This window comes from Arvicola amphibius, chromosome 5 (assembly GCF_903992535.2).
Source record: "Arvicola amphibius chromosome 5, mArvAmp1.2, whole genome shotgun sequence".
Lineage (NCBI taxonomy): Eukaryota > Metazoa > Chordata > Mammalia > Rodentia > Cricetidae > Arvicola > Arvicola amphibius.
Window position 1 is genome coordinate 139,845,481 of NC_052051.1, and position 17,670 is coordinate 139,863,150.

The following is a 17,670-nucleotide window of genomic DNA, read 5'->3' on the forward strand; positions in this document are numbered from 1 at the left end:
CATGACTGACAGCCTTTGTAACCCTCCCCGACCCCTGCACATATATTTTTTGCACGCCCTGTATTTATCCTCTGCAGGAACACCATGCACCTCTTATTAGTCCCCCTCTAATAATACAAACATGATGAATTGCTGGAACCACACAGAAGGGTCAGGTGAACATCTTTTCTAACATCAGTCTTTGGAGGAGCTTCACCTCCAAAAGTCCTTTCCTTCTGCCTCCTCCACCTCACTTCCGGCCCCTTTCATCTTTTCACTGGCCCCGGAGATTCCCAGATGTGTACTTTTTGACATCTGGCAACTTTGATGTTAATTTATCCAGTGTCAGGTGATGATGTACTTTGTTCTCAAACTTAGTTACCTTCTTAAATGTGCTCTCATTCCACTTACCCTTGCCCTGATGAAAACTCAGGGGACTCTGTCATGGGTGACATGTCTTTGTTTTAGCAGATGTTTTCTGTGGCATGTTTTTTGTCTTACTATGTTTGGTTAGACTGTTAACGTGTAGTGGTTTTCTTAGTTGTGATTCTGTCACACGTTTCATAAAGATGAGGTAGCATTGGTGTGGTGTGATGATTTTATTTCATTTTATTTTTTAAAGATTTATATATTATGTATATAGTGTTCTGCCTACATATATGTCTGCAAGCCAGAAAAGCACACCAGATCTCATTATGGGTGTTTGTGAGCTGCCATATGGGTGCTGGGAATTGAACTCAGGACCTCTGGAAGAACAGTCAGTGCTCTTAACTGCTGAGCCATCTCTCCAGCCCCCTTAATTTCATTTTAGTTTATGTTCCAGGATCACTAATTCTCGAGTGCTTCTGCCCAATTGTCTTTCTTTTTCTTCCCCCTCCTAAGATTTATTTTTATTTTTTTGTGTGCAGGTGTTTTTCCTGCTTGCATGCACATCTGTTTACCATGTATGTGTATTGTCTAAGGGAGCCAGAAGAGGACCTCATCTCTCTTGAACCTTGAGTTACAAATGATTGTTAGCTAACATGTGGGTGCTTGGAATTGAACTCGGGTTCTCTTGAAGAAGAGCCATTGCTCTTAACTGCTGAGCAATCTCTCTAGCTCCCCTCTGCTCAGTTTTCTAACATTAAAATATGATAGATTCCTGTTTTTAATCTTCTGCCTTCCAATGTGTAGTGTACAAATGCTTTATGGATTGAGCGCTAACCTGGTAGGAAACCTTTAGTTTAGAAAAAAAGAAGCCAGAGTTTTTTTTTTCTTTGCGCCTGATTTGTTTGTCTTGTGTGAGATTCTTGTGTCCTCGCCTCTGTGTACCGTGTAACGTGGGGGATGACTTGCCTCCCAACCCTCTGAGATGTGACGGATAAACTGTTGGTGCACAGACCCACGCAGAACAGTACATGCTTGGAAACTGTGAGGGGAGCCTGTGCACAGATCCTGTGCTCCGGGAGAGCAGCTGTTGCAGCCTGAGTGCTTGCCGCTGTTCTCTGCTGAATGCCGGGTGTTCCCACAGATTTCCTTTCAGTGAAACCAAGGCTAGATTGGGATGAAGAGGACAGCCTTCTGCACTGAGGTATCCTGGTATCTTCCCCAAGTTAAGACAGAAGGTTCACATGCAGGCTGAAAGCCTGAATCTTTCTGGGAGAAGATTGTTCTGCCCTTCACTTGCCCCAGGCAGACTTGCTTAAATTGGGTGCTTTCAATTTTACAGTTTGAATGTTATCAAGTTTTTATTGACTGTAGATTTTCCCAACTTGACTGGAGGGTATACAGACTGTGGAAACATCATGCTTGTGGGTTTTTTGTATTTGCTTTTAACACAGGGTCCTACTATTATACTCTTATTGTCTTGGAACTTGCTGTGTAGACAAGACAAAGCTGGCCTCACTCTGAGCCTAACTCCAGAGCTAGGATTATTGATCAACATCACTGCACCCATCCCCTTTGTTAGTTTATTGTGAAGTTTAGTTCATGTTGACTTCTTTAGAAAAGATACAAAACTTAAACATTTTTCTTGCTCCTCCCCCACTTTTTGGTGAAGGGTCTTACACTGTAGTCCAGGCTGACCTGAATCAGAACAAGAGTTCAGCCTGGGATTAGAGACCAGTGCTACCATGTCCAGCCCTCCTGCTGTTTTAAATAATGGGGTAGTTGGTGCTTTTTGCCTGGGTTTGGCAGCCTGTTGGTCCTGCCCTGTTTGTCTATGTCTCTCTCATCTCTGTCATCTCTCTCTTTCTTGTCTCTAGTTAATCATTTTGTCTATGATCTTTTTTTGTAGCCAGAGAAGATTTTCTCAGGGCTCCCATTCTTGCCTGTGTTCCTTCCTAGGCAGGTGCTTGCTTATCTTTTGATCCTATATTGTATCTCTTAAATATTGATGGCCATGCCTGGATCCTGCTTCACTTGTAAATGTCAGTTATGGATAAAAGTAAAATATTTTCTGAACTTTCCTGCCTCCTGATAATATGCATTTAAAAAGAGATTATTGTTGGATTATATAATGTAAACCTTTTTTTTTTTTTTTCATTTTTTGAGACAGGGTTTCTCTGTGGCTTTGGAGCCTGTCCTGGAATTAGCTCTTGTAGACCAGGCTGGTCTCGAACTCACAGAGATCTGCCTGCCTCTGCCTCCCGAGTGCTGGGATTAAAGGCGTGCGCCACCACCGCCCGGTATAAACCTTTTTTAAAATTCAAAATAAATAATAAAGAGAGCTAGGCATGGTGGCAAATGCATGTCATTCCAGAACTTTTGAAGCAGATGCTTAGTAGCATTGTGGTGCCATAAGGTGTCTTTGAAATTCCGTGTTCCATGTGCCTGCTTTACTTGTAGTTGTCGTTGGCCTCTGTTGCCCTTAACCTCTTCTGTCCTTTCTTTTCTCTTTTCCCTTGACTTCTGTGATACCCTTTAGACTGAGTCCCTGTCATGTCTGCTGCCAACTTAAAAACCATATTTTACTTTGTTTGCAGCCTGTGGGGCTTTTCTCTTGCTCCGCATGGCTCTGGAACATCTGGGGCATTAGTGTGCTTCTCTTCGCTTCCTTTTGTCTTGGTCTTTTGCTTGAGATCGAGTCTAGTCCTGTGTTTCGTGGGACAATGTGTGTGGTCTGTGATGAAGTACACCCTTGGGCAGCATTTGGTTGGCACTGGAACAGGAGGAAACATTAAGCCCCAGTGCCGGATTCTAGCATCTGTCTAAAGTTATGCTTCCCCTGATGCGCTTGATCTCATCAGATGGGTATCCTCCCTAAGGCCAGCAACCTGGGGAGCTTGCAGAACTCTGACCAAGACCTCATCCTCCCCCACTTGGTTTGTAGTCACTAGCTAAGGGGAAGGTGGGACTAGAAATGATATGTGCAGTGTTTTATCTGACAAACAGGGTTTTTGTCTTATAAACAGGGAACTGCAGACTTTAGGAGTATTAGGTGGGGCCTGGAAGAATTTCAGTATGCTTGGCTGACTCGTGTATTGAGATAATGTCCCTGTTGGTAGATAGCCAATCTTTTTTGTTCTCCACTTAAACAGTGTTTTAGTTTCTATGTTGGTGACCACTGTGCCTTAAGACCATAAACCTGAGAATGCACCGTGATTTTCTAACAAAGCCTGCAATGGTATGTTCCGTAGAACACACGCCCTCTGTGTGGTTTTCCAGGAGTTACTCCATGAGACCATGTGTGCCTCTAAGCCTAGAAGGGCAGAAGTGTCAGTCTGGCGTGGTGTCCTGGAGGGCAGGCCCTGTCAGCAGATTTCTTTCCCAGGTGACTTGCATATGCACGACTAGGAGCATGTGTGTTCAGTCACATGCGAGATGTGTTCTCACAGATGGTTCCCAAGAGCCGTGGTGAACATTCTCAAATGTTTTCCATATGTGAGTCAAGAAGAGAGAGTCCATCGTCAAATGGAGGTGTTACAAGTGTTGCCGCGAGTCCTCGTGCGAGGATGATGACCTGGGGCTGGGCTGGCCCAGTTTTGAAGATTTTCTATGAGATTAAGTTTTAGCAGGGAATGAGCTAATTGTCATACTTAGAAATTCAGAAGCTTGGAGCCAATTGTTGGAGATGCTGACTTTTCAGAAGCTTGTGTTGAAGTAGTTTAAAGACCGAATATAAGCACAGTCAGGCTGTTTTCTAGCAGACAGAACAAACACAGGTGCTGACTTCCACCACCATCTGGGTCACCTAGTGGTGCTAAATATTGACCATAGCAGTGTGTGCCATGAGACCATGGGTCATGCCTTCTTCGTGTGCCCCTCTCTGTCCCTGTGTTGAGGGCATGTAGGTGCAGATCCCAAGACCTCTTCCCTTGGACAGATCTAGGGCAGGTGGGAACATCAGGCCCTAGTGTTAGTCCAGTTCACGAACGTCCTTCCCCAGTGCAGGATCCCCAGGTTCTTGCTGTGTCCCTCATGGTCTGTTGGCCTTCCTGTATACATCCTTCCTCAAAACATTAAAGATGCTCCAAACACTGACCATTTGTACATTAATCTTCTTCGTGATCTTTCCTATTAAACACACAAAATTAACTTTACTCTGTTGCAAGCCGAAGAGGCAAAGTACTTTCCAAGAGCCACGAGGAACCCCTGTGGGCTGAAATACGCTCACGTATTTCACCCTGTTCACACAGCGATGTCGCTCACGGTGTTGGGTGGTCTGTGCTAATGACAGTGTTGTTTCTCTGACAGATGTGTACATTGCAATGTTGTGTACTCTGATGTGGCCGCACTGAAGTCTCACATTCAAGGCTCTCACTGTGAAGTCTTCTACAAGTGCCCTATCTGTCCAATGGCGTTTAAGTCTGCCCCAAGTACACACTCCCACGCCTACACGCAGCATCCTGGCATCAAGATAGGCGAACCAAAGTAAGTTACCCATGGCTGAGTTTTACTCTGCTGCCGTAGTGTCATTGAGAGGAGGGTGTCATTGCAGTAAATAAGATGTAAGGTCTGAGCATGTGTCGGCTATGTTGGTTTTTGATGTGTGACCTTCTGCTCATAGCTCACCAAGTCATTCTACTTTTTCCAGCTAAAGTCTTTGTCTCAAAATGTCACCTGTTATTCATGCATTTAGCATCAATTTCTGTTCAACAAATGAATACTTACCCATTTTATCCTTAAGATGGTTTTTACCAAGTAAGTTTTAGGAAAATTGTAAAATATAAGCCAGAAAACTAAGACAGTGTCATTTGTTTATTGTAGGATACTCTTCCCCAGAAATGTTCCAAAGGCCAAGTCAGCTTGAGACACTAGTTACTGACTTTAACTTCATAGCTAGGACAAGTCTTGATTAGTGGAAGTAAATCTAGTTTTGCTTAATGCTGTTCTTGCTTTAGGACTGGTGAACAGAGAGGGCCACCTGCCATCTGCTGCAGGGCTCAGTCAGCAGCAGGGAGGGGGAATGTGGGCACAGGGGCAGGTCAGAGTTCCTACAGCTGCCAGTTGTGAAGTTGAGACTGTTTCCTGTCTCAGCCTCCTGCGTGTGGCTCATGCGTGTGCCCCGGGGTCTGAGTGAGATTAGAATAAGATGATGTGATTGAAATCTATGCCCTGAGAAGCCTGTTTGGAGTCGTTGTTTCTGTATTCGCTCACTCCCTCTGTGTGCACACGGTGTGCCTGGTGGTGGTCATTTTAGTCCCAGATTCATTATGGCCTTGTGAAATGTAATGATTATGGGGGCTAGGTTGGCTATCCCAGTATTTTGATGTGAGAGAGAGAGAGAGAGAGAGAGAGAGAGAGAGAGAGAGAGAGAGAGAGAGAGAGAGAGAGAAACTTCATTATCAAAGATCCATAAGGGAAAGAGATGTCGATATGCAGTATAATACCTGCACTTCTTTATATGTCTAGGTTTTTTTTTTTTGATTGAGTATATATAAATAACTGTTTACTAAAGCAATGTTAAAATCTATTTATTCAGATAGGTCTTCTCCCTGATGTTTTGTGCATTGATCCTTAAAGGGAGGCTAATTACAAGTAGAGGATTTGAATTCTAGTGGATGTCTTCACACAGAGGCAGGGATTAGTGAGATTAATGCATGTGTCTCCAGTGCTCATGATGGGAAATTTGTGCATACTATCAGCCTTTGTTTGTCTTGTGATGAATATAGCCACTTGTCTTCACTCAAATAAGTCACATATTCTGTCTGACAGTAATTGTAAAACTGGAAATAGAGGATAGTAGATTATTAAGATAAGTTAAGACAATGTTGTCAAGTTTGAGTACAGTGGGTCTAGGATTCTCATAGCTTTACCTGCGGGACACACTTTACAGGTGCAGTAGCCACGCGCCCTTTATCTACTATTTTTAATTTCCGTAACTTTCACTAACCAAGATCAGTGTGAACTGAAATTATTAAATGGAAAATTCCAGAAGTAAACAACCTGTGAGGCTGGGTTATACACTGTGTCCAGGGTCTCTTCATCGCACCTGCGTCCCTTTGCCCAGTGTGTCTGCTGCATCCACTGCCTGCCCATTAGACAGCTAGCTCGGCTGTCTGACTGACGGCTGTGATAGTACGTGAAGTCTTGTGTGCAGGTGGCCCTGAGTGCACATCACAATGGCCCCAAAGTGGAAGAGTAATGGTGCCAGCCCTTCTTAGAGAGGAAAGTGCCTCCTTTAAGTACAGAAGCGAAAGTTCTAGACCTTAGTAAAGAAACAGGAAATCCATGCTCTACCCGTGAGACAGTGAAGGGGAAAAGTGAAGTCAGTGCTAATCATCTGTCAACCCAACAAGGAGAAGTGACGAGCATGCCTCAGTGCTGTTGAGACTGCAAAGGTATCAAATTAGAGTGTTCAGTCTTTTTGTGTGGCTTCCAGACCCCACTTGGGGGTGGGGGGCTCTTAAAATGGATCCCCCCTAGATAAGAGGGAAATTGCATAGGAAAACATTACTCTGATTTTTTTTCTTGTCCGCTCTCACACAGGATTCAACTGTGTAGATCAGGCTGAACTCCAGCCCTCTGCCCTCCCACCTCAGCCACTGGGGTGCCGGGATTACAGGCACGCGAGACCACTCCCAGCTTTATTCTTCTGTCTTCTTTCCTTTTTACTATCAGGGTTCTTTAATAAGCAAATACCTAGACACAGGCATAGGCCACTGTGTTTTACACTGTAAATAGAGATAAAATAGAAACAGCACACTGGCGACATGGAAGACGAAGCCCCAGACCAGTGCAGCTCTTCTTGAGCAGCACTGCCTTGGTGCTCGTCCGGTCTTCAGTCCTCGGCTTTTGGCTGAGTCCAGCCCTGCCTGAACCCTCGCTCTGTAGGGCATGCTGCTTCAGCTCTGTGGGGTTCAGGCCTGTGGTGCTCACTGTGCCTGCGATAGTGCCCTTCGTGCCACCTCACCCTTTCAAGCTACTGTAAAACTTCTTATCCTGTGGCCAATTTGGGGTCATCTTGGAATTAACTAAATAGAAGCTGATTTTTCTTGAGTCAGAACCTTCTGGTGCTGACCCGGGCAGCAGTGTTTGGATGGCCGTGGTTATACAAGCAGCTCAAAATTACCCAAATGACTGTGCCAGTGTCCGCCTTCCCCCATTTCCTGTACTGAGTATGTAGACATCTGAGCATAACCAAAAGTCCTACAGTTTTGACGCCTCAGTTTGCAAAGTAAAAGGCAAGCTGTAACATGTTTGTTGTGCCCCACATACCGCTGTAAGCAGTGTTTGCTGTTTTGCTTCTTGTTTTTCAGGATGTGAATGGACATATTTCCACTGCTGTCTTAAAGGGCACTTTGTACTCTTAATAATTGCTGAGTAATTTATGTCATTTTAAGCACATGACAAGTTCCCGAGTTAAGAGCTGTATAAGAGGCAGATTTGGAACAAGCCCCTGAGAAGTAAGGCCTATAATATTATACTATTAGCATGGAAGGGGACCCCCTAGGTCCCAGGAAAGAGAGCTCAGCACCAGAATTTCTTTCTTTCTATCTATCTATCTATCTATTTATCTATCTATCTATCTATCTATCTATCATCTATCTATGACATCAAACAAATGACCTCAGGTCTCTGACTCTTACTGTGCCACGTGGGACCAGGAGGTAGGGTCAGTTTACCTCGGCAGGACTACGGGAACCAGCCACATTGTGGAGATCAGTGCTTTATGTGCCTGTTGGTGTTTAATCTGCTGCTCACATTGGAATCTCAGGGCTTAGAGCTCCAACTTAATTGTTTTTGTATCCCACACATGTACAGCAGTGTCTAAGGGGCTGGCTGGGCCTGTTGTCCGCTTTGATATTCTCCTACCCAAAATGGTCCCTCGTGTTTCCCAGCTCTAAATTATCCCCACCCCAACAGACACACACTGTGGACTTGAGGCCCCCCGCTTGCTGATCTCTGCCTTTGTCCCTCCTACACCCAGTTGGAAAGCCTCCCCATTTCTCCCACAGCAGACTGTTTTCTCTCAGGCTTTCCCACTGTTACTGGGAAGTTTGCTTCGTGTTCATAATTTGTCCTTAAAGCCGTGCTCGTGATTTGTGGTAGCTTTGTCATTTGCTGTTTCTAGTTTTTAGCAGCAGCAACAGTTACTGCTACTTTTAATGGTTCTTGCCCCACAAAAGTGTTGGCAGTGTGTACTGAGAACTCGTGGGTGCCTTCACTCAGAGTCCTGGTTGCTGGCATTTTTACAGGACCTGGTCCAGCTCATAACCACTCTCCGCATCTTTGGAGTAAGAGGACATTATGACCTGTTACCTCAGTGTGTTCTTCCCTTTACAAAAGCACACTCGTAAAAGTCATGAGTGCACAGCCCCTGTTCAGATCATTGCTGGTCATCGTGCCAGCCACCTCACAGATTGAAATTTGGATTCAGATTGTTCCAGCTGCCTAGACACCTCCGCCCCTCAGGAAAAAAAAAAGAAATGAAAAAGAAGAAAAAGCAACCTTTCTTTCTGGCATGGCCTTCCCTATCTGTTCTTAGTTTCTCGGAGTCAGCCCAGAACCTGCTCTCGTCATCGGGAATCCTGCAGCATGAGATTGCTCATCTTCCCTGTGAGCCACACTGGGGACTCAGCCAGTAGTAGTCCGTCACCTTTCTCAACAGTGGTTCTGTCGGCTCTGTGGAGCCTGGTTGGCTGTGTTGTATTTCTCAGGTCTTTCTCCTTTACATTCCTTAGTGCTTTTGTTTTGAGATGAGGTTTTGCTGTGTAGTCAGGATAGCCTAGAACGCACCACCTCTCTGCCTTTGGAGGGATTATGGAAGCTTAGCAGAGGAACATATCAACAACTTGTTCCTCAGCTTCCTCAACAAATGCAAAGTAGCTCTATCATCTTTGGTTTCATATCTTTCCCCAAGAGAATGTACCATGAAGAAAATGAGAGCCGTACCTGTTTTTTCTAAGGTTTATTTTTAATTATGTGTATGTGTGTGTGTGTGCGTGTGCATGTGCGTAATGTGTATGCACATGTGTGTGGATACATGCATTACTAGAGGGGTTGAATCTTCTTGGAGCCGGAGTTAGGAGCAGCTGTGAGCTGCTTGATGTGGGTGCTAAGAACTGAACTCTAGTCCTTTAGAAGAACAGTGCAGGCTCTTAATAACTGAGCCATCTCTCCGATCCCCCGTGCCTGGTTTTATGAAGTGCTGAGAAACAGAATCCTAAGTGAATAGTCAGTCCAACTAGTAAATCTCAGTGCTTCTCTTAAAACTCTTCTCCCTGCCCCCCCTTCCCATTTGTTTGGGGAACTCGCTGTATAGACCAGTCTGGCCTTGAACTCACATTTTTTTTAAACTAATTTTTTAAGTGGACATACAAAGTGACAGGTCTCATTATGGTATTTCCATATATATAGACACTATTATGAGGCTATTCTTTTTAAAGGATTTATTTTTAATTTTTAATTTTGTGTGTGTGTGTGTGTGTGTGTGTGTGTATGTGTGTGTGTTCATGCATGTGAGTGCAGGAAGCCAGAGATCCCCTGGAGCTGGGCTTAACAGGCAGTTGTGAGCTGCCTGACCACGCTGAAACCAAGCTTGGGTTCTCTGCAAGTGTGTTACATACTCCGAGCTGCTGAGCCATCGCTGCATCCCAGACACTATTCTTTTGTCAAATGACTGTATTTTGATTATGGGAAACCTGTAAAATAAAGATAAACAGAATAATAGAGTGTGCACATACTATCCATCCCTAGAGGCAATGATAATTTTATACTTTCCTCTGCCTGTTAAGAAATGTGATCATGGGGCTAGAGGAATGGCTCTGTGGTTACAAATTTTTCTTGCTCTTCCACAGGACCTGGGTTCAGTTCCTAGCACTCATGTTTCAGAGGCTTCCAACTGCCTGTAATTCCAGCTCCCAGGAATCCAACACCCTCTTCCAACCTCCAAGGACACTTGCATATGTGTGGCATATATGTATGGCATACACACACACACACACACACCAGGTCACTAATAAAAAAGAAATATGCCCATATCATAATATACTGCTTTGTTTTAATTTTCCTGAAAATCTTTGTCTTTTAAAGATATGCTTATGTAGTTGCTCTGTGTGATTGTGTGATGCTTTATTCCACTACACATTGAGATTTCGCCATGTAAGCAATTTCAAACAGAAAGTGAGCGTCCTTGGATACCTGCTGCACAGGGACCAGCACTCGGCTGTGTAGAAAAGCCTGCCAGTAATGAGCTGGATCTTTCTCCTCATCTTCAATTGAAGGTGAAAAGTGACTAATTTGGCAAGACTTTGGAAAGACATGTGGTCTTCTAGTTACATTAGAAAGTCTTCTATGAGAGTTAAAGCTAAAGAGTTAAGATAATTAATTAATTAATTTAGAGATGGTCTTGCTGTTTAGCCCTGACCAGGATGATATTTTTAGTATACTGGGCTGCCCTCATCTTCCCAAGTGCTGGGATTGCAGACATACGCCACCATGCTGAACTAAATTACATTTTTTTTTTGACACTATTGTCCAGTGAAGTTTGCATCCATATGAGGAGCTATCTTAGGAACACACCCAGAAAATACAGATAGGTTCATGGGCCTTTTTTTTTTTTTTTTTTGCCAGCTTTGCTGTACAGTTTTTTAGTTAAATTTCTTTTCCCCTCTGACCTTTCTCTTCAGACAGTTTGCCTTCTTTCCTCAGCTACTCACGAGTCTCTCTGAGCCTGTTCCACAGTTCTTCAAAGGGGACAGGTTCCATAGGCCCTCCTTGAGGACCAGGATGACCTAGGGACAGTTCCGAGGGAAGGGACCACTGCTGTGTCCCAGCTGCTTACAAGGGGAGTGTTGCATATACACCCCAGTGCCACCAAACACCCACCCCCAAGCTTCAGGTGAGGTCTAAGCGAGTGGAAGAGGTTTGTTGAGAAGATTCCAGTCTGCTGAACATTAATGTAAGGAGGTGGCTTTAGATTAGCGTTTGGTATGGAAGTAGAGTCTGGTGTACAGGTCTTGAAAGCCGTTTTTAGGAAGCATCGGGTCTTCCTGAGCTGTGTGTTTTCGTCTTTTTATCTCTGTAATTGTGTTCTGGCATATAGTTTTCTGTGTTAAAATTACAGAAAGGTTGATGTTCAAGTGTGAAATTGCTGATTTTAAATGTAAACTCGGGGCAGGTTGTCCAGATACTAGAGCTGGGGTGTCTTTACTTCATTAATCAGATTCTTTTTTTAGTTAGGGCACCACCATTGAGTCGTACTGTTTTGTTTGACCTTACATAAAAATTGCCCCCACATCCTTTTTCAGGTTAGAAGGCTACTGTTTGGTTGTGTTGCCTTTTTTCAATCCTTTTTTAAAAGGGGGGAAAGAGGGAGGGAATGAGAGAAATTGTGATTGTTTCTTGCTGTGTGTATCAGTTCTGGGAGATTTCGTACAAAAGCCTTGTGAGGCAGAAAATGGTCAGCTATTGAGATCTCTGAACAAATGTCGCTGAATGTGTCTTAGTCAGAATTGAAGACTTATCTGCAATTAAGAGATGCCAGTTGTCTTGAAAAGTTTGTATCACAGCTAAAATGTTCTTTGTGTTCTTTCAATGGCTTCTACCTCCTGAGTTCTTTAGATGCTAAGTCGTAGCTCCTTTGAGACAAGGCTGACTGACTGTATCTCGCTGCGCTTCTTCTGTTCTAGACTAATCTATAAGTGTTCCATGTGCGACACTGTGTTCACCCTGCAGACCTTGCTGTACCGCCACTTTGACCAGCACATTGAAAACCAGAAGGTGTCTGTTTTCAAGTGTCCAGACTGTTCTCTTTTATATGCACAGAAGCAACTTATGATGGACCATATCAAGGTGTGTGTGCGCGTCTCTCCTCCCATCGAAGTGAACTGCAGATACATGCATGGTCGTAGGGCCCTGGCTGAGCTGCAGGTTTCTGTAAAACATGCTGTTACCTAGGGAAAGAGATAGACATTGGCCCAGGGCACAGGCTGTCCTTATGCTCAGATAGCTTTGGGGTGCCATTTATCCAGGAGCCCCGCCTCCCAAAGATGCTGAAAAGGAGCTGGTGTGCATGCTCTGGTTTAAAAGAATAATGAGGTTATGAGGGCTCTTTTTATTTACGTGAAAATGATGGCTAAAGTTTTCTTTAAAGAACTAAGGTTTATTTTTGTTTTAACCATGTGTATATGTCAGTGTGCGGGTATATGCATGTGAGTGCCTGTGGAGACCAGACTTCGGATTCTCCTGGATCTGGAACAGGCAGTTGTAAATGGTGTGGGGTGGGTGCTGGAAATTAAACTCGGGTCTTCCACAAGTGCAGTATGTGCTCTTGACAGCTTCTGTAGTGTTCTGTTTTGAGAACTCTGTCATTATGGAATTAGGAAACAGGACTTTTGATGAGTCTTGTTAATTTATACAAATATTATTGCATTCAGAAAAATTGAGGTTTCCCCCTTAAAATCATATAAGCACTTAAATTTGCATTGTATTTGATTTAGTCTTTTGTTTTTTTCACTCTATAAAAATAGCATGTAGTTTGGTCATGATGGCACACACTTTGAATTGGTAGCAGAGGCAGGTGGAAGAGCCCTGTGAGTTCAAAGCCACCTCGTCTACATGGCAAGTTCCAGGCTAGCCAGGGCTGCATAATTAGACCTTATCTTTTCTCCCCCCCCCCCAATTTTATGTTATGTGTATGTGTGTTTTGTCTGCATGTATGTATGGGCACTATATGCATGTCCGGTGCCCTCTGGGGTCAGAAGAAGGTATCAGTTCCCTTGAAACTGGAGTTATGGATGGTTGTGAGCCACCATGTAGGTGCTAGGAACCAAACCTAGGTCCTCTGCAAGAGAGTAAGTATTAAGTGCTCTTAGGCACTTGTAGCGTGCGTGTTCGGCCGGCAATGGGAAATAACCAAAATAGCCCTTTTAGAATGAATCAGTTTTAATAAAAGGAGAAAGTGGGATACACTTACAAATCCGAGGTTCCAGGGATGCCGAGAACCAAGCGGAAGAAGAAAAGGGCCGGGCTATCCCAAATCCGGTTCTTTTAAAGGTATCTTTCGCCCCTGGAGCAACCATGCCCCTCAGACCAGGGATTGGTCAGCCGCCCCAACATCTCCCCCTTTTGTCTAAATAAGACAGATTCAAAAACCAAATATAACTATATACAATGGGAACAGATCATATAAAATTACGAAAAGCAAACAATATTAAGCAAGGAACATATAACAGAAATTTTACTAAACATTCTACTGCAGGGAGTCTAAATAATGTAGAGGGTAACTACAATTATCTAATCTTCAACCCCATCAAAGATCTGAGAAGGGAAGTAATATTACTAAAGCAACCAGGAAGTACAAACGAGAAACTTCCAAGATGTGCAACAGATGACAGAGACAACTGACTACCTGGGCAACCACACAAAGTCTCGTTAGCAATGTTGAGGCAACCAACTTTGGCTAAGGCCTAACACAACCTGACATACCATTTTTCAACGGCAAGGGACCTTTAGTAGAACTATTCTATCCTGTCTTGGCAAGATAAGACAATTCTGTTTTATCCACTTATGGATATTTTGTATCTTTGTCAGTAGTCGAGGTATGGGCTTTTCTTTGCCCAAAGGCCAGTTCTGCCAAGAAGAAGACAAGCTCCCAGTGGAGTGTCTTTGGTGCTCAACGTTCTCTTGGGAGTAGAGCATTGTTGCCAGGAGTGATTGTGTCTCATAAGTACAAAACTCTAGGTTAGATTAAAGGTCATGTTCTACAGCTCTTCGAAGAGGTCGAAGATTATACTATCTATACTAAATATAATCTCTATGTGTCTAAAAAACCTGATTATCCTAAATATAAATATGACAAACATACTTTATGACTAATAGAATAAACAACTGTGCAATAAATGAAGACAATGATTCCAAATGTAAACAGGGTCATTACATAAATAATATCCGAGGTAGAAATGTACATTGCAATATGGTATATATCTCAATATAACAATTGTTTCAAACAGAGGTAGGATCATACTCTCATACAATGTTCAATATATCAATATACAAGAATCAGCACCAATACAGTTTTCAAAAAACAATAACTCACAAATATCAATTATTCCTTCAGACCAGTTAATCCTCCTTTTTACACACACACACACACACACACACACACACACACACACACACAGTTTATACCCCTGAGTCCATATAATAACTCCCTCATCCCCTCAACCCTATACCAACCACCAATTAGTGTCTCTAAACCTGAGGGCTAACTCTGTTGGGAGAGGGGGCGTCATCATCTCAACAGGCACTGAGTTGCTGGCTTTAAATACTTAGGGCAGATTGGGTGTTGGACCTGGTGTGGGTGTTAATGTAAGTGCCTTGTTTGGATTCTAGTCTCTATACCCCTAAAGAGGCAACATGCTCCATTTTCAGTCTCAAGGCTGGTACTTAATTACGGCTTTCTTTTTCCTTCCTTTCTCCCCTGCCTCTTTTTAATAGATAGGGTCCTTCGATCTTAGATCTTAGGATCTAGCTTGCCTAGAATTTACTACATAAACCAAGCTGACCTTGATTTTCCAGAAATCTCCTGCTTCAGCCTCCTAAGTAATGGGATTAAAGGCTGGTGACCCTCCTGCTCAGTTCTAGCTTCGCTCTTCTCCCCGCCCCCCCCAACAGGAGGTAGGCAGGGAGGGGTGAGTTGCCTATCCAAGGCTTCTGAGATTTGCTTTCTGGAACTTAAGCTTGGCATGAGGAAGTGGTGTGTGGGTGGGATAGGGGATTCTTCTTGTAATAGTGAATGTGGATAAATATAGACCCCAAAGAATAGAGATTGAGGAAGAATGGTCTAATCCCGTGACCACGGAGAGAGATTGTTTTAGTCATCTGGACCCTTCCCAGCCTATGTGATAGGAAAACAGTGGGGCTGTTTTCATTTTATGTCCATGCTAGCGTCCTGAACTCCTGTTATGTTATGCTTGGTAGGAAAGAATAGAAATACAATGTTTTAAGGCATCTTTATGTTTAAAATGATGCTTCTCTTACTTGCTCCATATTTATCTTGCCTGGTACTTGTGAGCAGTTAGTCATAAAGGAGAACTGGAGTGGGGATGTTGGGGAGGGTGGCTCTCCCCGCCCCCACACTCACACTCACACACACACACATACACACTCTCTCTCTCTCTCTCTCTCTCTCTCTCTCTCTCTCTCTCTCTCTCTCTCTCTCTTCCACTGTCTTCTCTTTCTGTCTCTCAGGTGACCCTTTCTTAACCTGACTCACACCATGTCCCTGTTCTCCCAGGATACATATATATTTACCGGGTAGGTCCTTACCCTCCGTGTGGACATTCACTTTCAGCTGACCCCTTTAACTTACAGTCATCTAGGTTAGCTGCTGTTGCAGGAGCCAAGGAAAAGTCATTTCTGAATGAATTAAGTCGTATTAGTATTTTAAAAAGATGTTTCTGGTGATCAAATGTAGGACTTTGCATATGCTAGACATATTTGTATTTCTTTCATTAAAGATAGTTGATTTCTGTTTTGCTTTTACTTACAGTGTATAGACAAATACACAATAAATAACTTAGAAACCTTCACTTCAGCACAGTGCTCTTCTTGTCTTGGTGGAATCCCCACTTCTTGGTGATTTCTGTCCCCAGGGTTATTTTACGGAGGAGAAATACGTTCCTGCCCTCTCTTCCATTTGTCTTGAAGCTTATGGAAAGTTTAAGACTTGAGAATTTGTCCCTTAGTTTTAAAATGGTTAGACATTTAAAAAAAAAGCTCCAGAGAGAGTGAAGTTGTTAAAATGGGGGGAAGACTCCTGGGATTGACCTCTGGTCTTCACATGGACACGTGTGAAACACACACACACACACACACACACAAGTCTAAACAGGTAAGTTATGTACTGAGGCAGAGACTAGCTGCCTTCTGGGTACACAGAAGTCTGGCATGTACTTGGAGAAAAGCAGGTGTGACTTTAGGAAACTGTCTGCCCTGCTCGGAGACTACCACACCACTCCCTTTTCCTCCTGGGAAGGACGGGGGCAAGAAGGCCACTAATACTGAACTGTTTAGCTAAGCCCTTTCTTAAGACAGCATCCTGGGGAGTTAGAATGATGTCTTTCTTGACCACTCAGGAGGAATTTAGGGCCAAGCCTTCCACAGATCTGGTCTGTTGACAATGGGGACCTGGGTGGGTGTCAGAACTCCTGAGGGACAGCTCCTGTGAATGTCCTGTGGGCACAGAAATTGTGAGGCAAATGACCTTCTTATCAGGAGAGAAGGCCTCACTCACAACAACTGTGTCTTGAGAGGATACAGACAACAAGAAACAAAAGTCTTTAGAATCATTGCTTCAGTTGAGTCTGGTGGTACTGCCCATAGCTGGCTACGAAGTTGCAAGTTCAGGATTTGCCTGAGCTAAATAGTGAGTGCAAGGCCAGCCTGGGCAATTTGGTGAGACTGCCTCAAAATAAAATGTAGAAAGGTGCATATCTCAGTATGGAGTACTTGCCTGGAATGCATGCAGCCCTAGACGCAATGCTTAGGACTGCAAAGGGGTAAAAAGGAATCAAATTGTACTGATTTTATCCTTCCACATCTGAAGTGCTGTGAGTTCAGGATCGCTGTTTGTTGACTGTTAATGATAATAAACAGCTACCCAATTTTAAAAGGCTTTTTGAGTACCTACTGGGTACACACGTAGAGGCAGTATACTCCCCACAGTAACGGGTGATTGAGAGGTGGAAATTACCCCCAAATCCTGGCAGTGCCTGTACCTAAAAGCTACAGGTAATCCAAGAATGTGAGAAGTAGCATGGCTTGCTGGATCATGAGCCTTGGATACTCTTTTGCACGTGAGACTACTTATACAGTTCTGTAAGCGGCAAGGTGACACCATCTCCAGAGGACTCGCTCTTGGCTGAGGGAGGGGCTAACTAACATGTTCCAGTACAGGGTCCTCTCTTCAGAGAGTCTAAAATGGCACTGATGGATAGGCCTCGAAATTATTTGGAACGATGATCAATGAGATGGCTCAGTGGGTAAAGGCCCCTGACAACCTGAGTTTGATTTCCAGGACTATCCTGAATTCCATATGGTGGAATGAGATGCTTAACTCCCAATAGATTCACAACTTCCATATGTGGTCTGTGGCATGTGTTCACCCACACACATAAACACATGCACACAAAATAAATAAATTTAAAAAGTTGAAACTGAAACATAGCTTAGAGCAGTCATTAAAGTTAATTTATTATGTTTCTTTATGGGACTGGAGAGATCACTCAGTGGGTAAAGGTACCCTCTGCTATCCCAATGGCCCAA

At 43.7% G+C, this 17,670-nt stretch overlaps 1 protein-coding gene across 12 annotated transcripts in view; it reads left to right on the forward strand.

The window, feature by feature from the left end:
- The window catches only part of Znf532 (zinc finger protein 532), a 108,075-nt gene that overhangs the window by 59,575 nt on the left and 30,830 nt on the right, over window positions 1–17,670 (forward strand). For 11 of the 12 annotated variants that reach the window (XM_038329905.2, XM_038329902.2, XM_038329907.2 and 8 more), the window contains 2 exons: window positions 4,654–4,830; window positions 12,033–12,195. The exons of the other annotated variant lie outside the window; for it this stretch is intronic. In XM_038329905.2, coding sequence (XP_038185833.1) covers window positions 4,654–4,830; window positions 12,033–12,195 — 340 coding nt within the window. The remainder of the gene's footprint in view (window positions 1–4,653; window positions 4,831–12,032; window positions 12,196–17,670) is intronic. 12 annotated transcript variants of the gene reach the window in all.